This window comes from Pan paniscus, chromosome 3 (assembly GCF_029289425.2).
Source record: "Pan paniscus chromosome 3, NHGRI_mPanPan1-v2.0_pri, whole genome shotgun sequence".
Lineage (NCBI taxonomy): Eukaryota > Metazoa > Chordata > Mammalia > Primates > Hominidae > Pan > Pan paniscus.
The window spans coordinates 93350988-93374084 of NC_073252.2; the positions used below are offsets into that span (position 1 = coordinate 93350988).

The 23097-nt window shown below is 36.6% G+C and overlaps 1 protein-coding gene across 2 annotated transcripts in view; it reads right to left on the reverse strand.

The window, feature by feature from the left end:
* The window catches only part of UNC5C (unc-5 netrin receptor C), a 388152-nt gene that overhangs the window by 152409 nt on the left and 212646 nt on the right, over positions 1 to 23097 (reverse strand). For both annotated transcript variants that reach the window (XM_008955313.5, XM_003829912.5), the window contains exon 2: positions 12920 to 13141. In XM_008955313.5, the coding sequence (XP_008953561.1) occupies positions 12920 to 13141 (222 nt within the window). The remainder of the gene's footprint in view (positions 1 to 12919; positions 13142 to 23097) is intronic.

Consider the following 23097-nt stretch of genomic DNA (forward strand, 5'->3'; position numbering starts at 1 on the left):
CCAGCCTCATACTGAAAAGAAAAATTGTTAGTTTCTGGTATTGAAATAAGTACCTCTGAGAAAGAAATCAAATAAATAATTGATTTAAATTCCAGAATCATTTATCTTCATTGGCAGACAACTGTATTACAGATATAAAGCTCCATTCTTGCCAAGGCAATACTCCCACTGACTTAAATAAAAAATTATGGAATGAGGTTCAAGTAGAGTTTTCAAATTTTATGCATCATTTACTAAAATTTAAGCAAAACCCACATAACTTCCTTTTGAAATTGTTCACTCTGTTAATGAGAACTGAATTTAAAATGATTACATGGAGAATAACAATTGGTGTGATAGGTATATTTATTGTATAAAGTAACTCTTCTTACAGAAGATTAAGCTATCTTTATGTATTCCTCAAATTACCTATTCATGAAATATTCCAAATACACACTGTTGGTTTGTCTCACTAAATTTCAGTTACACAAATTTAGTAGGATGAGTAGCTATAATCTCAGAAAATAAACTGTCGTTGATCATTGCCTGTGCTTAGCACCTTGTTATAAACTACAGAAAAGAAAAAGCTTTACAAAATATAAACTATACCATACCATTCCAATCTAGTTGAAGAGACAGAGATTACATATATTATATATACATGCACATCTATTAATATATGTATACATAAATATAACTTTAATAAATAACACATGATATTGAATATAAGACTGTGATTTTTGCACTTCAAAAATGGTTGAATATTGGCCAGGCACGGTGGCTCACACCTATAATCCCAGCACTTTGGGAGTCTGAGGCAGGTGGATCACCTGAGGTCAGGAGTTTGAGACCAGCCTGGCCAACACAGTGAAATGCCGTCCCTACCAAAAATACAAAAATTAGCTAGGCATGCCAGCAGCATCTGTAGTCCCAGCTACTTGTTAGGCTGAGGCAGGAGAATCTCTTGAACCCAGGAGGTAGAGATTGCAGTGAGCCGAGATCATGCCACTGCACTTCAGCCTGGGTGACAGAGCGAGATTCCGTCTCAAAAAAAAAAAAAAAAAAGAAAAGAAAAAGCCGAAGGTCAAATATTGATAATTTCATATGAATTATCAAAATATTTCCACAATCACCATGAATGTAATGAAAATGGAAGTACAAATAACAGAAATGAGGACATATTTACCTATGACTTGGGTTTATATATAGAAAGATTCATTCACAGTATTGCATTTGAGATACTTCTTTAAGAATGAGTAAGATGCTGACAGAGGTGGAGTGAAGAAAAGTATGGTATAAGGGATAGTTAATTCATTCAAAATGTATTTGTTGAGCCCCTATTAAGTACCCAACACCATGTTAAGCAGGAGCAGGAACAGTAAAAAACACAGACACGACCCCGGATTTCATGGAGCTTTCTCTTCAGCTATAATGTTTAGACTAAAGAGGGGAGAGATGTGATAATTGTCTTTTTCAAGTTATCTAAGACTAATAATAAGAGGACAGGATGTGAACAAACTTATTTTCTGAAGTTCCATCTGACGTAAGTAGGTCCACAAAGTCAAGATAATAAAAAATTAGTTTCACTCAATTTAATGAAGAGCATGCCAATAATTAATTAAGCTGAACTAAATGACTGCCATAGTTCTCAAAACTTCATGTTTCTATGATTATAATGCTCAAAAGTGTAAAGAAAAGAGTAGGCATCACTTGATAGAATTTATACAGATCTCCCGTAGTTCCCCTTTGAAAATGTGTGAGCAGCATTTCCTAAATCATCTCCTGGTGTGACATTAAGATCTCATGATATTTCATTAGAGATTCTGTGAAAAAGATTACAGTCGACAAATAGTAAATAAGGTTTTCGGGTCAGGTGCGGTGGCTCATGCCTGTAATCCCAGCACTTTGGGAGGCCAAGGCAGGTGGATCACGAAGTCAGGAGTTCAAGACCAGCCTGGCCAACATGGTGAAACCCCGTCTCTACTAAAAATACAAAAGTTAGCTGGGCATGGTGGCACACGTCTGTAGTCCCAGCTGCTGGGGAGGCTGAGGCAGGAGAATCGCTTGAACCCAGGAGGCAGAGGTTGCAGTGAGCCGAGATCATGCCACTGCACTCCAGCCTGGGCAACAGAGTGAGACTCCATCTCAAAAAATAAATAAATAAATAAATAAGGTTTTCCCACTACAGACCTTTCCTAAGACTTTCACATGCTAATACAGAGGTCCCCAACCCCCAGGCCAGGGACCAGTACTGGAACCGGGCCACACGGCAGGAGGTGTGCAGCAGGTGAGGGAGCATTACGTCCTGAGCTCTGCCTCCTGTCAGATCATCAGCAGCATTAGATTCTCATGGGAGCACAAACCATATTGTGAACTGCACATGCAAGGGATATAGGTTGCGTGCGCCTTATGAGAATCTAATGCCTGATGATCTGTCACTGTCTCCTATCACCCCCAGATAGGACTGTTGCAGAAAAATAAGCTCAGGGCTCCCATTGATTCTACATTATGGTGAGCTGTATAATCATGTCATTATATATTACAATGTAATAATAATAGAAATAAAGTGCACAATAAATGTAATGCACTTGAATCACCCCTAAATCATCCCCCTCCCACTTTGTGGAAAAATTGTTTTCCATGAAAACGGTCCCTCCTGCCAAAAAGGTTGGGGACTGTTGTGCTAATATACATTTGCTATGGTCTCATTCGTATCCCCTCAAATTCGTATGTTGAAATACTAACTCCCTAGGTGATGGTATTAGGAGGTGGGGCCTCTGGAAGGTGACTAGGCCATGGGGGCAATTGTCATGAAGAATGAGTTACTGCTTTTATAAAAGAGGCAAGAGAGGCACCCTTTGCCCCTTCTGCCATGTAAGGACACAGCAAGAAGGCACCATCTAGAAGGAAGCAGGCCCTCATCACACGACGAATCTGCTGGATCTTGGATTTCCCAGCCTCCAAATCTGTGAGACATAAATTTCTGTTCTTTATAAACTACCCAGGCTGTGGTATTTTGCCACGGCAGCCCACATGGATTAAGATGACTTAACACTTTCTCCAAAACGGGAATATAATTACTACAGTGTTTCCTAAATTGGCTGCAAAGCTTTTGTTTTCTTGTTTTCCAAAATGACATCTATTAAGAACTTATAAGACACTGGTGGTTTGCTGAACACAGTTTAAGAGGAAAAACCATATCGGCTTACTATATAAGGCATGTGGTAAATGTGAAACTACGGGAAAAAGCTAGAAAGTTTGATTAGGAGCCAATTGTACTGAAGACTGAAGATAAGATCAAGCAGGATGTGCTTTATTTCATGGACAAAGGGAAACCATTATATATTTTTAAGAGGGGGAATGACAACCACTTGGAAAAACCATTTGAACGCTTGTTTTTTAGGCCTATAACTACTCGGAGAATAAACTGCTGGAAAAAGAAAAAGGCCAAAATAAAGAAGATGTAGGTGGCTATTTAGATAATCAAAGAGCTATATATTAAAGAGTAGAAGGGGAGTATAAGCAAGACTTAAAACAGAAGGATAATTTGAAAATAAATTGGCAATACTTGATGATCCTTTTGCTTGTTGGAGTGAAGGATGAAGCTGAGATTTTAATTTTTGGTGCCTGGATGGAGAGAAGAGGTATCTGAAACAGGAATACAAAAGGAGGAAGATTTTCAGTGTTCCCACTCCTGCAACCAATGGGGACTTGAGTAAGGACAGTATACCTAAGTCTAGGTTTTGATTAGAAGCAATTCACTTAAATTTATGCCCAATTATGGCTTCTCTTCATCAATTCCTTTTTTCCATTAAGGCTGACTGTTTGCTAATTGGCCAAAGAGCAAAGGCCTTCAAGAATGGAAAACCAGACCCTAAGCACTAGCTTACGTTACTATGTTAAAGAATCACAAAGGTCTGCATGTGGAAAACCTGACACAAGGCAAGGAAGGCAAATAAAACATGAAAAATGCACATACAGCTGACACTCTGAAGCAGCCCTTCTCTTCCTGGGAAAAGAAATAATTGTATTGCATAGCTCTTTTTTAGACTAACTGTTCTGTGTTCAGTAGTTATGGTAAAATTTAGGGAGACACCAGGCGCAGGGCCAAGAGCAAAGGTTTTGGAAGCAGAGAGCTCTGGGTTCATATCCTGGCTGTGTCACTTCCTCATTAAGTGATTTGAGGCAAGTTTGTTTCTTCATCCTGCTGAGCCTCAGATTCCTAATTTACCAAAGAAGAATCTTAGAAATTATCTCATAAGACACTTGTGATGACTAAAGAACAGAATACACGTAAGGTGTTCGGTATAAGGCCTGGAACTTTTATTTTTGTTGTGTTGACCTTATTGATATTTTCCACTAACTTGAGAATAATTAAAGATGAAAAAGGAAAATCTCAGGGATTATTACAATTTCAACATAACCATGGTTTTCTAAACTCCTTTGCTTCTTCACAGAGAAAAAAAATATTTGCTTTTAGATGGTAGATCTTAGGTACCATGGAAACAAGAGTTGAAAAGGCTTCAAGTAAATAGAAAGCGAACAGCTGAGCCTGAGTTTTTCTTAAAAATGTAACCACAAAATATTGAGTAGATCATGATTTCTATGGAATTTTGAAGGCAACATAGGTATGTATTACTATATTACCAAATCAAGAACTTTCAAATATTGAAAATTTCTAAATGATTTATTATAAGCTGCTTTCCACTTTTCTGTTTCTTGTATTGCATACATGTTAGAAATGCAACTGTGGTTTAAATGACGGAAAGACAAAGAGTAATGGTAATGAATGATCTTCAATCAGTATATTTTGTTATGATCAATGGATAGATATACTCAGTGAGTATAAATAATTATTTGCTTCCTATTTAATGATTTCATAATTTAAAATAAAATTTTATGAGTTGGAGAATAAATTTTTGTTTAAGTTTTATTGTCTTGCAGGTTTTTAATATGAAGTTACCTTTGATAGATATTTTATTGAATGCAGTCAATTTTTCTTAGTCTCAAGGTAATGTAGCTTGTCACTAAATATCCTTCTAAATATGATTATAAGGCAGAGGTATGTATAAAAGCAACTTGTTTGCAATCTCTTTTCTCTGTCTTATCATAGGATAACCAGGTTTGATTTTTTCAAATACTAAGAAAATTTACCTGATTTGAAATACGTTTCAAGACTTAATGTATTCTAACATTTCTTGCTATCAAGAACCACTAAGTCCCCAACAATACTACAGTCAGACTACAGTTGAGAATCAAAGTTGCAGGGTGGATCTAGCTTCAGGGGAAACCCCCCAACCTCCACCCCTAAAAAAACAAATGCCTTTATTTCAATTGCATTCACAATATTTCTGATCTCACAGGAAAGCAAAAAGCTTTAACATAAAAAGCCTACAAATTTCTCCACCAATATTTGTCCATATTGGGGATTTATGATAGCAGGCAAAGAGAGGCAATAAAGTGGTATGGGCTTTTTTTCAGGTTTCATTATTTATTATGAAAATAACACATTCACAGGATTGAAAAAAACTCAAACAATAAAAGTCCCTTTATCACCCCAGACTCTGAGCTGTCAACTGCTTGTTATATGTTTCTCCAGAAAAATTCCAATGCACATACAAATATACATGCATCCTCTTTCTTTATACATGGAAGCATATCACACACAGTGTTCTCTACTTTGGCTTTCATTCTAAATTTTATCTCAGAGAGTTTTCTATAGCTTCATATCTGGAGCAACCTCATTGTTTTAAAATGTATCATGGCCAGGCATGGTGGGCCTCTTCCCCTGTAGCCCCAGTGATATGGACAGGAGGCAGGGAAATACTGAGTAGAAGAAGGCAGTTCCCCAGCAAAGGCCCCACCCTCAAGCCTGGAAACTGCAGCCCCCTGTTTTCCTGCCCAAGTTACCTTTTTGGCCTGCCCTGCCCCCCTAACCTGTCCTCGCATAAGCCCCAGACCTTAGCTGGCAGAGAGACAAGCAGCTGAATGTCGAGAGAAGCAACTGAGCATCGGAGACTACAGATAGATGCAGTATAAATTCTGACTGCATGACTTTGGAGAGGAGCCTGGCCGCAGATGGCAGGGCTTCACAGAAAGATCACCTTCTTCCCATACCATCCTCTTTCCAGCTCCCCTTCTGCTGAGAGCCACTTCCGCCGCTTAATAAAATCCTCTACATTCATAAACTGTTCCTGTGACCTGATTCTTCCTTAATGATGAAAAAGAATTCAGGACACACTGGGTGCAGGAACCCAAAAAGGCTGTCACACTGACTCTTCACGGAGCTGTTAACGTTTAAGCCATCCGTGGAGGCAAAGCTAAAAGAGCACTGTTTATAACACGTGCCCTCTGGGGCTCCAGAGCTCTGTCACAGGCAACTTCTACTCACTGCTGCAGGCTGGTAAAGGGTTCCTTCCTGCTGGAGCCCAAAGGCACTCGCCCCAGCTCCTGCACCCCCTCACCTGCATGCTCCCACTTTCGAAAGGTGTTTGAGTGTAGCTTAAAGAGTAAATGAGCCATACCCCTGTTCCATGTCCCAGAAGGGGTGGAGGGAACTCTCCTGTCTCACCAGTGCATTGGGAGGCTAAGGCAGCAGGATCACTTGAGCAGAGGAGTTTGGAGACCAGCCTGGGCAACATAGCAAGACCCCATCTCTACAAAAAATGAAAAATTAGTCAGGCATGGTGGTGTGCCTGTAGTTGTAGCTATTTGGGAGGCTGAGTTGGGAGGATCACTTGAGCCCAGGAGTTTGAAGCTTGCAGTGAGCTATGATCATGCCACTGCATTCCAGCCTGGAAGACAGAGGAAGACACTGTTTCCAGAAAAATAAAAAATAAATTTAAAAGTATCACAGTAGGGATAAACAGTCCCTGCTATGCAACAGCAATGAAGGTTCAATGGACAAGCTTTGTGCACATTTGGAATTATATTTTCAGATAGTTTCTAGGTTTGTAACTAATAAGTGAAATCTATATACCTTTCAATGGTATTTTCAAATGGGCCTTCAAAAAGATTGTATCAATTTAAACGCCCATCAAAAAATTATGCCTTTAATCAACACTATATATTAACAAATGTTTTGGTCCTGATGACATCTCCTTAGATACTTAATTACCATTTACATTGCTGTTCCTGTATCTTGTTATATCAACCACTCTGCTCGATTTTCTATTGGGCTGCTGATCTTTTCCTTAAATATAGTTTAGGAGCTATTTATGTATTTATAAAATTAGCCCTTTGGCTAATATATAGCCACAGATACTATAACTAGTTTTTAAATCTGTCTCTTGGTTTTGTTTGTGGTTTTCTTGCTTTGGATATTCAAATTTAATAATGCCTTCCTGTAAGACTTATAGATTGTGTGTCTTAATTTAAAAGACTATGCCCACCACTGAAACCAACCAACCAACTGCCAAATTTTCTCCTAATAATGATGGTGATGGTGGCGATGATGATGATGATTTTAAGCCCCAACATCTAGCATTTATTTTATTCTAAAGAATGAGATAGATTCAAGTTTTCTTTATTATTTTTCTATTTCCAACTTCCTATCTTGTTATATCAACTCATGTATTGAATAAATTATTTTCCTCACTGGTTGAAAAACTGATCTTTATTACATTCTAGGTAACGTAATAGGTACAAATGCCTTAGGTCTTTGAGTGTTTCTTGATCTCTATTTTAATCTATTAATCTGTACGTTTTGTCCTCTGCTAAGATCAAACTCTTTTAACTTCTTTAGCATTATATTTATAATGAGTTGGGTTTTCCCCATTACTCTACTATTTAAGAATTATCTCAGCTATTTTCCCAAATTATTAATAAAATGATGGTGACATTACAGATTCATTTATAAGTATTAGACATTTAAACATATTCAACCTTTCCATTCCAGAATATGTCTTTCCTTAATGTAAGTCATGAAATCTTTTTTGCCTCTAAGTAGGATTTTTAAATTTCCTTTATAAAATTCTGCAAAATTTTTGATAAGTATAAACCTACATGTTTTCTTTTACATAGCTATTCTAAATGACATCTTTTACTGCATTTTAATTTGAATTGGCTGTCTGTACATAGGAAAGTTGGTTGGTGATACAAATTTTTTATCACCTATTTTCTCTATTCTCTTGATTTAAAGATTTTTTTTTCTTTTAAAATGCATACATTTTCCAGGAGTACAAAATCACATAATTTGTCATAAATGATAATTTTCTACCTTCTTCACTATTTTTGTACCTCTTCATTACTTGTGTTGTCTAATGGCACTGGCTAGTAGATTAGAATAATACCAATTAATAATGGTATCTGTGGGCATCTTTGTCTTTTTCCTAACTTCATTCTTTTTATTTGTAGTAATTTATGGGATATAAGTATAATTTGTTGCATGAATAGATTGTATAGTGGTAAAGTCAGGGCTTTTGGGGTATCCATCACCTGAATAACATACACTGTACCTATTAAGTAATTTCTCATTACCAACCCCCCTCACCCACCTGCATCCTTCTGAGTCTCTGTTGTCTATCATTTCACACTCAACATCCACGTGTACACATTATTTAGCTCTCACAAGTGAGAATATGTGGCATTTATTAATATATTTCTGGGTCTGAGTTACTTCACTTAAGATAATGGCTTCCAGTTCCATCCATGTTGCTGCAAAAGACATGGTTTCAGTCTTTTTTATGGATGAATAGTATTCTATTGTTTGTATATATCACATTTTCCTTATCTGATTATCCACTGATGGGCACTTGGGTTGATTCCCTATCTTTGCTATTGTGAATAGAGCTATGAAAAACATATGAGTGCAGGTATCTTTTTGATGTAATGATTTCTTTTCCTTTGGGTAGATGCCAAGTAGTGGTATTGCTGGATTAAATGGTGTTCTATTTTTAGTTCTCTGAGAAATCTCCATACTGTTTTCCATAGAGGTTGTACTAATGTACATTCCCACCAAGTTTTTCAGAGCTTTAAAGGTAATACCTACATGAGTCTAGTATGTCAGCCTTTGGCTGGATGCTGGCCTTTTCTGTAAAGCTCTGGATGAAAATGAAAGCTCCTAATAAAGCTATGTTGTATATTACTCCATTCCTGAATCTCAGGAGAACTGAGAAAGTACTGAATTTCCTAAATCTTCTCTTAGTTCTCATCTATCTCTCCTGAATTTAAATGAAAACATGCAAACTATTTTAGTTTACAGTTAATTTATAAGGTAGTCTTAATCATTGATGTATGTAATATTAATTAATTTTTATGTACAATTATAAAAAATAAAGATTTCACAGAAAAGAAATCTCTCTCAATATATGTGTATATGTGTGTGTGGGTGTGTTACCAACATAGCATGAAATTGTTAGAAGCATTCGATATTAGAATAGTTTTGTTTCTCAAAGTCTCAGGATACAAAATCAATGTACAAAAATCACAGGCATTCTTATACACCAACAATAGACAAACAGAGAGCCAAATCATGAGTGAACTCCTATTCACAATTGCTTCAAAGAGAATAAAATACCTAGGAATCCAACTTACAAGGGATGTGAAGGACCTCTTCAAGGAGAACTACAAACCACTGCTCAATGAAATAAAAGAGGATACAAACAAATGGAAGAACATTCCATGCTCATGGGTAGGAAGAATCAATATCATGAAAATGGCCATACTGCCCAAGGTAATTTATAGATTCAGTGCCATCCCCATCAAGCTACCAATGACTTTCTTCACAGAATTGGAAAAAACTACTTTAAAGTTCATATGGAACCAAAAAAGAGCCCGCATCGCCAAGTCAATCCTAAGCCAAAAGAACAAAGCTGGAGGCATCACACTACCTGACTTCAAACTATACTACAAGGCTACAGTAAGCAAAACAGCATGGTACTGGTACCAAAACAGAGATATGGACCAATGGAACAGAACAGAGCCCTCAGAAATAATGCCACATATCTACAACTATCTGATCTTTGACAAACCTGAGAAAAACAAGCAATGGGGAAAGGATTCCCTATTTAATAAATGGTGCTGGGAAAACTGGCTAGCCATATGTAGAAAGCTGAAACTGGATCCCTTCCTTACACCTTATACAAAAATTAATTCAAGATGGATTAAAGACTTCAATGTTAGACCTAAAACCATAAAAACCCTAGAAGAAAACCTAGGCAGTACCATTCAGGACATAGGCATGGGCAAGGACTTCATGTCTAAAACACCAAAAGCAATGGCAACAAAAGCCAAAATTGACAAGTGGGATCTAATTAAACTAAAGAACTTCTGCACAGCAAAAGAAACTACCATCAGAGTGAATAGGCAACCTACAAAATGGGAGAAAATTTTCACAACCTACTCATCTGACAAAGGGCTAATATCCAGAATCTCAAAGAACTCCAACAAATTTACAAGAAAAAAACAAACAACCCCATCAAAAAGTGGGCAAAGGACATGAACAGACACCTCTCAAAAGAAGACATTTATGCAGCCAAAAAACACATGAAAAAATGCTCACCTTCACTGGCCATCAGAGAAATGCAAATCAAAACCACAATGAGATATCATCCCACACCAGTTAGAATGGCAATCATTAAAAAGTCAGGAAGCAATAGGTGCTAGAGAGGATGTGGAGAAATAGGAACACTTTTACACTGTTGGTGGGACTGTAAACTAGTTCAACCACTGTGGAAGTCAGTGTGGCGATTCCTCAGGGATCTAGAACTAGAAATACCATTTGACCCAGCCATCCCATTACTGAGTATATACCCAAAGGACTATAAATCATGCTGCTATAAAGACACATGCACACGTATGTTTATTGAGGCATTATTCACAATAGCAAAGACTTGGAACCAACCCAAATGTCCAACAATGATAGACTAGATTAAGAAAATGTGGCACATATACACAATGGAATACTATGCAGTCATAAAAAATGATGAGTTCATGTCATTTGTAGGGACATGGATGAAGCTGGAAATCATCATTCTCAGTAAACTATCACAAGGACAAAAAACCAAACACCGCATGTTCTCACTCACAGGTGGGAATTGAACAATGAGAACACATGGACACAAGAAGGGGAACATCACACTCTGGGGACTGTTGTGGGGTGGGGGGTGGGGGGAGGGGGGAGGGATAGCATTAGGAGATATACCTAATGCTAAATGACGAGTTAATGGGTGCAGCACACCAACATGGCACATGTATACATATGTAACTAACCTGCACATTGTGCACATGTACCCTAAAACTTAAAGTATAATAATAATAAAAAAGAATAGTTTTGTTTCTATTTATAATCTTCCTATATAGGCATGTCATTATTTTAGTAAAGATAAGCCTGAATATGTTGTAACATATTTGAGTTTTTGTTATTTCTTTCTCTTTCCTTTTATCATTAAAGCTTGTTTGAAATCTGTACAAATACATGAGCTGAAACAGATAAAACTCAATCCACTTGAGATTTTGAAGACATCTGGTGGAGTTATTTTCTGAGTAATTAGACCAAGAGGTGGGACAATTCCCTGAAGTAAGCTACCCTATAATTGGATACCCAGTTATATCTGCAGTCATCAGCTTGCATTCAGTGAGCATATTGATTCACAAATTGACAAGCAATTATGTAGAGTTGCCACCTGATTTTCCAAAGACCATTTATGTTATAAAGAATATGTCCTACATGCTTTTTAAAAAGTTGCCTCTTCTCAGTCCTCTCATAGTCTGTTCTATTTCTTTACGTTCTGTCACCTCAATATGCTATTTATCTTGTCGGAGATCTTGAAAGTAGAAAGTAGAGCCCTGAAGTGCTGGTCTCTACTTGTCTCTGGTTAATCCAACACTTGGGCACAAATATGAATTATTTACAATTTGGATTTTGAACATGTGTATCCATTTTGGTTCAGAGAGATATCTATTAAGGGTAACAAAGATATTTAAATGCTTCAATTTTTGTCATGCTTGATATTCTTTGGCTTGAAAATGTTGAATAATAAAGTATTAATACTTAAATATATGTCAACATTACAAAATCATAAGTCTGGAAGAGATCTGAAAGTTCAAAGAGTTATTCTGTCCGCTGGAGAGCAAGAACACGTACACTACCATGGAAACATATATATGTTTCCAATTTAAAAGAACTCCAGGAGATTCCACAACTACCCTAACTTATCCATTGTGTAGCAGAAAATTGCTATCCTTTATAGCTAATTGAAATCCCACAGGTTATTAGAATCTACTTCATCCTTTCTTTGCCTTTAGTATTTTATCTTTAAGGATGGTATTTACAGAGCAGCAAAGTCAGGAGTTTTAACCATGCCAGGGGCAAAGATAATCAGATCAAGACCCTCTGAGAAAGGGCTACAATTACCATTTCTTCTGTTCATGGATCCTACACTATCACTGTTCTGAATCACCCTCAATTTAATTTTAGATAAGAGTTAGGAAGTTAGGATTCACTTTTGGATGTAAGTTATGAGTATAAGATACTTTGAATCTATGACATTTACAAATCCTTAACAAATATAAGGGCAAACTATGCACATGGATTAACATTAGACAGTAATGTAAACACGTTCAATTTATCCAAGTTAAAAATGCTCCCCAGATCTCGGGATATTTAGATCTGACTACCACGCAGGTGAAATTCAAGAATATTATTTGCTTGGGCATTTAACATTGTCAGTCTATTCATTCGCATTATTTATCTTCTTAAGTATGAACCATGTTTTAATTTCATGTAGTCCAACAGGAAGCAAGTCAAGATTTATTCACACCATTTTACTTTTCAACACATGAAACAAGATCACCAAACCTTAACCAAACCAATTCAAAACTTTTTGTCAGAGAATAACTCAATTTTCCATTCCACTAATTGAAATAACAGTATGTCCACAGGCTAGAGTAGTGAGAAAGTGAATCTTGAACTGCAATGCAAATGCAATGGAAAACTCACCGGAAGTTTCATCTACTCTTTCATCTACTATGTGGTCCTTCTGATGAACCCATTCACTATTACACTTGAAATAGATCTGGGTGGCAGGGCTTGCTTTACAGTACAGGTTCACAGGCTTATTCTTCACAATATAAGCTTCTTCAGGTTCAATAAGGAAATGTGGCAGAGGCTCAGGTGGATCCGAAGGAAAAGTTTCTGGGAGTTCATGAAAAAAGTCATCATCTGAGAAACAAGAAGAAAGTGGAAAATGGTTAACACATTGTAACAACTTGCCCTCTACTTGCTAGTCATGTAAAAATAATGGCTTATAAATGCAGTAATTAAGTGATTTGAATGCCTGCTGTGTGCCAGGCAGTATGTTAGATCTATTGACTGGTCACTTAAGGATATGGATTATTATTCCCATTTCTATACACAGCAAAACTCAACATCAGGGAGGATAAATAAGTTGCCCTGAGCACATAGGTAGTAAATAGCAGAGCTGAAACTGGAATTCATGTGTATCTCAATTAAAAACCATGATCTTCCCAATGTATTGCTACATTTCCCATTATAGAGTGTCACCCTTGAGAGCAGATGAAAGCAAGAGCAACTTCATTAGAAACAAGTATTTGAAAATCATAAGGCTCATAGATAAAGCTTACACACTTTGCAAGGAGCTGAGCAGAAATATTAGGAACTTTAATTAAGGATATTTACGTTCAAATTCAAATCTGCTGTTATTTTCAAAAGATGTCATTGTGTGAAATATTCATTCAACCCAAAATTTAAAAACCACTTTAGATAATTTGCACACTTTGAGATACATTTTAAACCTGGATTCTGCATGATTCAAAATAAAAAATTAATAATAAATGTGCTTTTTATAAGAAAATCTATTATTGTGTTTTACGAAAGTCGAGGTAAAAACAGTCTTTCCAACACACCATAAATAAGTTCAGCCTAATAATAATCTTCCAATTGGGACAGAGGAGAACAAAGCTATTACTAATTCCCCAAATTGGTTACAAATATGTAATTGAAAACTCTGATGTCAAAATTAAAATTTTTTTACAAGTTCTTTAAATGTACGTATATTCAGTAGTAAATATAGAGCATGGTATTGGTACTTAAAGGCTGGTTGCTCACATATTGTCTTGAAAGTCATTTTATTTCTCCTTCAGTTGTTGCCCTGTGTTGGAAGATAGCCATTGGTATAGTGGACATCTGTCCACTAAGAAAACTGGCTTGGAACTTTTTTCATTCAAGTCATAAGATAGCTGTCAAACAGTAATGATGTCCTGTCTCTGCTACTCTGTTTTGCAGTAAAAATTGACTTCACTTGCATCACTGACAAAACTAGCATTCCAAGCTGCCCACAGTAGTAAATTTTTGACACTGAAATGTAAATGTTGTTTCCTATACCTAGATATTTCTTCTCACTTTACCTCCTTAATTTGCTTTCTTTTGGCAGGGCATCATTTCTAGTTTTTCCATTGTTGAACATCAAGGACCAAAATTGTCAGCTTACTAAAGAATAACCTTGTTTCCATCAATTGCAGCTCCTTTAGTCAATATGCAAGAACATTCAAGACTGCTTAAATAAACATAGCTCAGAAAGGCAAAGGGATGAGGAACTGAACTATTGACAAATCCATCAGCATGAAACTGATGTCTTGAAGGTCTTAACCAATTTTTTTTCTTCTAAAGCACTTACTGTTATATGTGATGATGGACAGTGCTGATAATCAATAAAGCTCCACAAAACATGACTCAAATTCTATAGACATTAGCTGTTGGTTTTAATTATTACTATTTATGAAGGTGGAAGTTCAACTAGACTTTATTTTTTAACTATGTTTGTACACATAAAACATGTGAATGTATTTAATAACTATTTATTTAAGCATGCAAAGTATAATAAATCTTTCAGCCATTGTTTCAGAAGGTAAAACTTGAAAAGGAATGATTGCAAGATATAGATGATTGTATACTACCTTACCTTATTCAATAATATAGCAAAAGTATTTAAATGTTCACATGCTATAGAAAAACTTCATAGGCACTAAAAATTGATTACTCTGCCTTGCCAAAGCGTGTGTCTCTTTCTTCTGATTATTTTATTGTAAACTACTGAAAAGACAAATGGAAGCAAAAAAGTCACACATTTTCAAGTCAAAAGCAGCTCTGTTAAATGCTGGGAAAAAAGTAATAATTTAACAATATACTTAGAAAATGTATGGGCAAACTAACTTTGTGTTTCCTTAATTTTGACTTTTAAGACAACATGATCACCACAAGCAAAGAGAAATGAACCTATATCTTGGTTTGAGGTTTCACACAGTTATTGATTTTTCAAGATGTTTGTTAACACTTGAAAATGCAACTTATTAAGGAAGATTTCTATCATTAGAAATGTTTTAATTTAATAAATCCAGTTTTTCTTTGCATATCATTATACTTTCTGCAGAATCAATCGTTAAAAGTTTATCTAGAGAGATGCCTTAGCCAACCACAGCATATTAGTTTATCAAGATTTCCTAGAATATTCACAAAGTAAATTCAAGCCTATGCCCTGGATGAACTCCTGTTATAGGCAATATGGCATATCACTTCTATTACTCAACTCTGTTGTTGAGAATGATATTAATATAGAAAATTCAAGACCTTGATTTAGTAGATATGTATAGTGGGACAGATATGATAAAATGCAAATAAGCTGATTATCAGTGGGCTCACCCCTGTTGTGAAATCCTTGCCTTCTCCACATGACCTGGTACCTTACTCAACCATGGAAGTTGGTCCCACCATCAAGTTAAACATACTAAAAGAACACTTTCTGATTCTTGCTCCATACAAAACTGTCAAGTTTCAGCATTAATTCTCAGATACAGTGTTATTTTAGAAATCATCTTTTTACGAAATTGTATCCTAACTTTTTTCTATTCTAGAGAAAGTTTTGAAAATGAAACAAGCAAGCCAATTCTCTTCAACTAAAGTAATAGATGAAAACTTTAATTTAAACATCCAGCATGACTATAGCTACATGTATTTAAAGATAAAGTGATCAGCTACAAATACTATTTATCCTACATGAGTATTTAGCTCCTCTGTGCAACGCATTTGCCAGTCATACAAGTGGAGGAATCTACTTTTCAGTTTTGCAATTGGTTTTATAAGACTATTACCAATTTTCAAAAAACTAGAAATATACAATAAATGCTTAACACTAGAGATGAAACTCTTTGAAAGCAGGGACTATATTGATTTCATTTTCATTTTCCATAAGTCTAGCACATTATATGGGGTCAATAAAAATCTTACAAATGCATGAATATTATACTAATGGCAACTTTGATCATTCCTAAGAGATTCACAAGGAATTTTAGAGTTTATAGTGCCTCAGATTCATTTACAATTATAAGATGTTTTAACAATAGAAATATCTACAAACAGGACTGGCTACAAAATTTGTGTGGCCCGATGCAGAATGAAAGTTCAAGATCCCTGATTAAAAATTTATTAAGAATTCTGAGATGGTGACAGCAGAACATTAAACCAAACACTGGTCCTGTGTGACAGCAGAGGTCACATACCCGTGAAGCCAGCCCTGTCTACAAATGTCAGGTAAATGAGCATCTCACTTCATGGAAAGTCTGAAAAATGAAATTGCATCTTTATTACTGGATATTCATTTTGGAACTTAGTTTGTTTTTCCCAGCTTCTTGTGGTAATTAGCTATTTTCTAAAGGAAAACACAATTGTTCAGACTGAGAAACTCAGGCTCATATCAATTCTCTAAGCAAGCGTATTTGCAATGGTGTGCAAGGGAAGGTGTGTGACTTTATGTGTTTGTGGCCTTCCTTTGGATGTTCCCTAGTGCCCATCAAAGGTCCTCTGATCCAAAATAAGTAAAATCTCTGCCATGCTAAAATTTTTTACTTTTTCAGGGCATTAAAGGACTGCTGAACCCATGGGGATAAGAAAATCTGTGATTCCACCCTGAAGTGGTAGACTGTTTACTGAGATCAGTACCTTTCATTCAATTGATATTACCATACTACAAAAAAACCCCACAAAACAAAATAAAAAAACCAGCTTTATGATACTATTAAGGTCATGCTGCAAAACTTGGAGCTATAAAAAAATTGATTTTTTTTTTCTTCAAGGACATCAGTGAGTACATCCTCTTACCACTTTATTTTTTAATATAAATATCTGAAGGAGTGACATTAGGGTGATAATAGGAATTCAGTTTGTGAACAGCAACTTCAGACTGTGAACTTATTTCTGGCAACATGCCACAGGTATCCCAAATTATTACCTTTTCTATAAATGCACACCCCAGCTGCTGGTATTGACTGCATTGTGCTATCTGGGCAAAATGACTTGATTAATTAAATTGTGAAACACGTTTTGTACATGTAGTTCATTCAAATTAACAAGGTAAAATTTCCAGAGTTGCTTTTGTTCTGTACATTGAATTCAGTATTAACTTAACGCATTTTTGATTTAGATGTAATGCTATTATTCATTTTACCCTCCTCTGATATTTGACTTAATTTTCCACTTTCTACTATTACTCAATACTGACATTCCAACAGTAGTACCATTTTTATCTTGATATCAATAAATCTCAGTATTTCCTTTTTTCTGTTATCTCACATAGGCTTTTGCTGTTTCATTTATACCCAAGAAGAGAAAGCTTTTCACCATGTATTATTTTTATAGACTTTCATTCCACCTAATTCTTCACAGGAATATATTATGCTATGAACATCAGTCTAGGGAGCTTTAGGTTGCTGATTTTATTGCTATATATCAAGCCTTAATTTTCATCAACTTAATACATAAGTTTCTATATTTCTGAATCATAAGACTTAAACTATTATTGCTTATATCATAAAATATAGGACCATTATCTCTTTGTCTGAGACTTGAAGCTTATTCCTCTGAAATGGAATTTACTTCCAAGTGATTCAAGAGCAATTTAAAATGAATGACTGCAAAGCTAATGTTATCTGCATTTGGCTACCCATCCATCAGAGAGATAATTCATGATATATTACAACCAAAGGCAGCTGGAATTAACTAGTTGAATGAGACTCCAGCTTATTTTTAATATTTTGATTAAAATATCCTCAGGAAGACAAAGACTATGGTCTATATTTCAAGCAATATATTAATGGATTCATCATTTAAATTCAAGTCGTTGAATACATAATGCCTTAAATGTATTGCACAACTTGGAAGTACTGAATGATTTCTAACTTCAAAACAAACTTTTTTTTGCTTTTAAAGAAATACTTGCCAAATCATGCCCATACATTATTAATAATATACAGCTAATATGCTAGTTGATATCCACTTCACTCTGAAAAGGGGGCACCATCTTCTGCCCGCTTAAGCCTTCATGAACTCTGACTTTTATTAATTAATCTATCCTCCTAAGTGTTTTCCAGCCTATCATCTCTACCTCTGCCATGTAGTCTACAGTGTATTCTTAGAAGACATTTTCACACAAACACATTTACCCCCTTTTGCAAATAATTTAATAAATGTAATGTGATGTTTTTTGCAAAAGAAAATTTTTGCTTACCAGATTAGCTAAAAAATACTCAATGACTGATGAGGAGGTGAAGAAATGTGCAATTGCATATATGGCTGGAGTGTAAATGGGTATCACAGAAGATAGAATTTGACAATATAAGTAAAAATTACATCTCTGCATATCTCCAAATAAGCTATCCCACTTGTTGGAATCCATATTACAGACAGAATGACATGAAAGTGTAAATACATATGTACGAAGATGTCCACTGCAGCATTATTTGTCTAAAGAATACATGATATATTACAACAAAAGGCAGCTGGAATTACTTATTTGAATAAGACTGAGAACAACTGACCACCAACTGAGGAATGGTTAAATAATTTCTGAAACATCCAAGCAAAAGTACACTGGCTGGCCAATAGAAATAAGAAAGTGGATTTGTACGTATTGACCTAGAAGGGCGAGCAAATAAAACAAGTTTTTGGCCAGTTTGTGTAGAATTATACCATTTTTTTTACAAGAAAGAGAGAAAGAAAGAAGAAAGAGAGAGAAAGAAAGAAAGAAGAAAGAGAGAGAAAGAAAGAAAGAAAGAAAAAAAGAAAAGAAAAAAGAAAAAGAAAGAAAGGAGGGAGGGAGAGAAGGAGGAAGGGAGGGGAGGAAGCAGAGCAAGATAGCCAAATGGAAGCCTTCACTGATTGTCCTCCCTGCAGGAACATCAAATTGACTATATACACCATAAAGCACCTTCATGAGAACCAAAACTCAGGTGAGTGATCACAGTACCTGGTTTTAACTTCACATCACTGAAAAATGCACTGAAGAATGTAGGAAAGACAGTCTTGAATTGTTAATGTCACCACTCTCCCAACTCCCAGAAGTAGCTGTGAGGTGTGGAGAGAGAATCTGTGTCCTTGGGGGAGGAAGAGGGCAGTGATTGTGCGACTTTGCATTGGAACAGAGTGCTACCCTGTCACAGCAGAAAGCGAAATGGGGCAGAATTCAGCTGGGGCCCACAGAGGGAGCATTTATACTGCCCTAGCCAGAGGGGACTCACCCATCCTTACCGTCAGAACCTGTGTTCTATTAAGCCTTGCCACCATGGGCTAAGGGCTGTAAGGTCCTAAATAAACTTGAAAGGCAGTCTAGGCCACAAAGACTACAATTCTTGGGCAAATAATGGTTCTATGCCAGGCTTGGAACCACTGGACTTGGGGAACATGCTACCTAGTGAGATACCAGCCAGGCTGGCTAAGGGAGTGCTTGTGCCACCCCTCCCCTAACCATGGGCAGCACGGCTGACAGCTTATAGGAGACATTCCTTCCCTCTGCTTGAGGAGAGGAGAGGGAAGAGTAAAGAAGACTTTCTTTTGCCACTTAGCTACCAGCTCAGCCACAGTAGGATAGGGTACTGGGCAGTCCTGAGGCCCATATTCTAGGCCATAGCTCCCAGGCTACATTTCTAGAGCCGCTTTGGGCCAGAAGCAAAACTACTACCTTGAAGGGAAGGACCAAGTCCTGGCAGAATTCATCACCTGCTGAGTAAAGAGAACTTAGGCCCTGAATAATCAGCAGCAATATCCAGGCGGTACATGCTGTGGTTCTGGGGTGAGACTCAGAGACGTGCTGGCTTCAGATGGCTTCAGACTGAGCACATTCCCAGCTGTAGTGAGAATGGACTGGGATGAGACTCCTTCTGCTTGAGAAAAAGGGAGAGAAGAGTAAAAGGGAGTTTGTCTTGCACCTTAAGTACCAACTCAGCCACAGTGGGACAGAGCACCACATGAATCCCTTGAGGTTCCCAATTCCAGGCCTTGGCTCTTGGATGGCATTTCTGAAACTGCCCTGGGCCAAAGGGGGGCCCACTGCCCTGAAGGAAGAGTCACCACAAGCTGACTGAAGAGCCCTTGGGCCTTAAGTGAACATTGGTGGTAGTCAAGCAGTACTTGCTGTGGGCCTGGGGTGGCAGTGGCAGTGGCCATGGAAAAAGACTCCTCTGATGGTGGAAAGGAGAGGGAAGAGCGGGAGAAACTTTGTCTTGTGATGGGTGCCAGTTTAGCCACAGTAGAATAGAGTTCCAGGCAGATTCTTAAGGTTTCTGACTCCAGGCCTTGGCTCCTAGATGTTACCTCTGGATCCGCACAGGGCTGGGGGCAACTTGCTTCTCTGGAGGGAAGAACAAAGGCCTGGCTAGTTTTGCTGCCAGAGCCCTAGGGCCTTGAGAGAACATAGATGATAGCCAGGCAGTGGCTACCATGGGCCTTGGGTAAGACTCAGTACTGTGCTGGATTCAGGTCTGACCCAGCATTGTCCCAGTGTTGGGTAGAGACAGGGATGCTTATGTCACCCCTCTTCAAGCTCTAGGCAGCTCAGTAGACAGAGAAGGAGACTCTGCTTGTTTGTTTGGGAGAAAGTAAGGGAAGAGACCAAAATTCTCTGCCTAGTAATCCAGAGAAGTCTTCCAGATCTTATCCAAGACCACAAGACCTCTATGAGTCTGCAAAAGTCACAGTGTTACTGGGCTTGGGATGCCACCTAATGTACACATAGCTGGAGTGACCAAAAACTTAGATTACAACTCTTCAATGCACAGACACCAATAAACATCCACAAGTATCAAGGCCATCCAAGAAAACATGACCATGCCGAGAAAATTAAATAAGACACCACTGGCCAATGCTGGAGAGAGAGAGAGATATGTGACCTTTCAGAGAATTCAAAATAACTGCTTTGAGGAAGTTCAATGAAATCTAAGATAACATAGAGAAGGAATTCAGAATTATATCAGATACATTTAGCAGAGAAATGGAAATAATTAAAAGCAAGCAGAAATTCTGGAGCTGAAAGATGCAACAGACATACTGAAGAGTACATCAGAGTCTCTTAAAAGCAGAATTAATGAAGCAGAAGAAAGAACTAGTAAGCTTGAAGTCGGGTTATTTGAAAATAAACAGTCAGAAGAGACAAATTAGAAAAGAATGAGAAAAAAATGAAGCACATCTACCACAACTAGCAAATAGCCTCAAAGGGACAAATCTAAGAGTTATTGGCCTTAAAGAGGAGGTAGAGAGAGATATAAAGGTAGAAAGTTTATTCAAAGGGATAATAACAGAGAACTTTCTACACCTAGAGAAAGATATCAACATTGAAGCACAAGAAGGCTACAAAACATCAAGCAGGTTTAACCCAAATAAGACTACTTCAAGACATTTAATAATCAAACTCCCAAAGACTCAAGGATAAAAAAAGGATCCTAAATGCAGCAAGAGAAAAAAACAACATACAATGGAGCTCCAGTACACCTGGCAGCAGACTTCTCAGTGGAAACTTTACAGGCCAGGATAGAGTGGCCTGCCATATTTAAAGTGCTGAAGGAAAAAAAATCTTCTTTTCCTAGAATAGTATATCAAGAGAAAATATACTTCAAACATAAAGGAGAAATAAAGACTTTCCAGACAAACAAAAGCTTAGAGATTTTATCAACACCAGACCTGCCCTACATAAGATGCAAAAAGGAGTTATTCAATTGGAAAGAAAATGTTAATGAGCAATAAGAAATTATCTGAAGGTGCAAAACTGACTGGTAATAGCAAGTATATGAAAAACACACAATATTATAACGTTATAATTCTGGTATGTAAACTACTCATATTTTGAGTAGAAAGACCAAAAGATGAACTGATCAAAAATAATAACAATAACTTTTCAAGACATAGACAGTACAATAAAGAATAAATAGAAACAACAAAAAGTTAAAAAGTGGGGGGACAAAGTTAAAGTGTAGAGTTTTTATTAGTTTTCTGTTTGCTTGTTTATACAAGTCAGTGTTAAGTTGTCATCTGTTTAAAATAATGGATGACAAGATATCATTTACAAGGCTCATGATAACCTCAAATCAGAAAACATACACAAAACAAAATAAAAAACAAAGAAATTTAAAAATGCCAACTGAGGAAAAAACCTTCACTAAAAGGAAGAAAGGGAGAATGGAAAGAAGGAAGAGAAGATGACTGCAAAACAAACAGAAAACAAATCACAAAATGTCAGGAATAAGTCCTTATTTGTGAATAATAATATTGGCTATGAATTGATTAAACTCTTCAATCAAAAGACACAGAGTAACTGAATGGATTATAAAACAAAACAAAAAAAATAAGACCCAATGATCTGTTGCCTACAAGAAACACATTTCACCTATAAAGGAACACATAGACTGAAAATAAAGGAACGGATAAAGATATTCCATGCAAATGGAAACCAAAAAAGAGCAGGAATAACTGTACAAAATAGATTTTTCAATACAAAAACTATATAAAGAGAGAGAGAAAGAAGGTCATTATAAAATGATAAACGGGTCAATTCAGCAAGAGGGCATAACAATTGTAAATATATATGCATCCAACACTGGAGCACCCAAATATAATATATAAATCAAATATTAGAGCTAAAGAGAGAGATAGACCCCAATACAGTTAAAGCTGGAAACTGCAACACCCTACTTTCAATATTGCACAGATCATCCAGATGGAAAACCAACAAAGAAACATCAGACTTAATATAAACTATGGACCAAATGGACCTGATAGATATCTACAGAAAATTTCACTCAGCAGTTACAGAATGCACATTCTTCCCTTCAGCACATAGA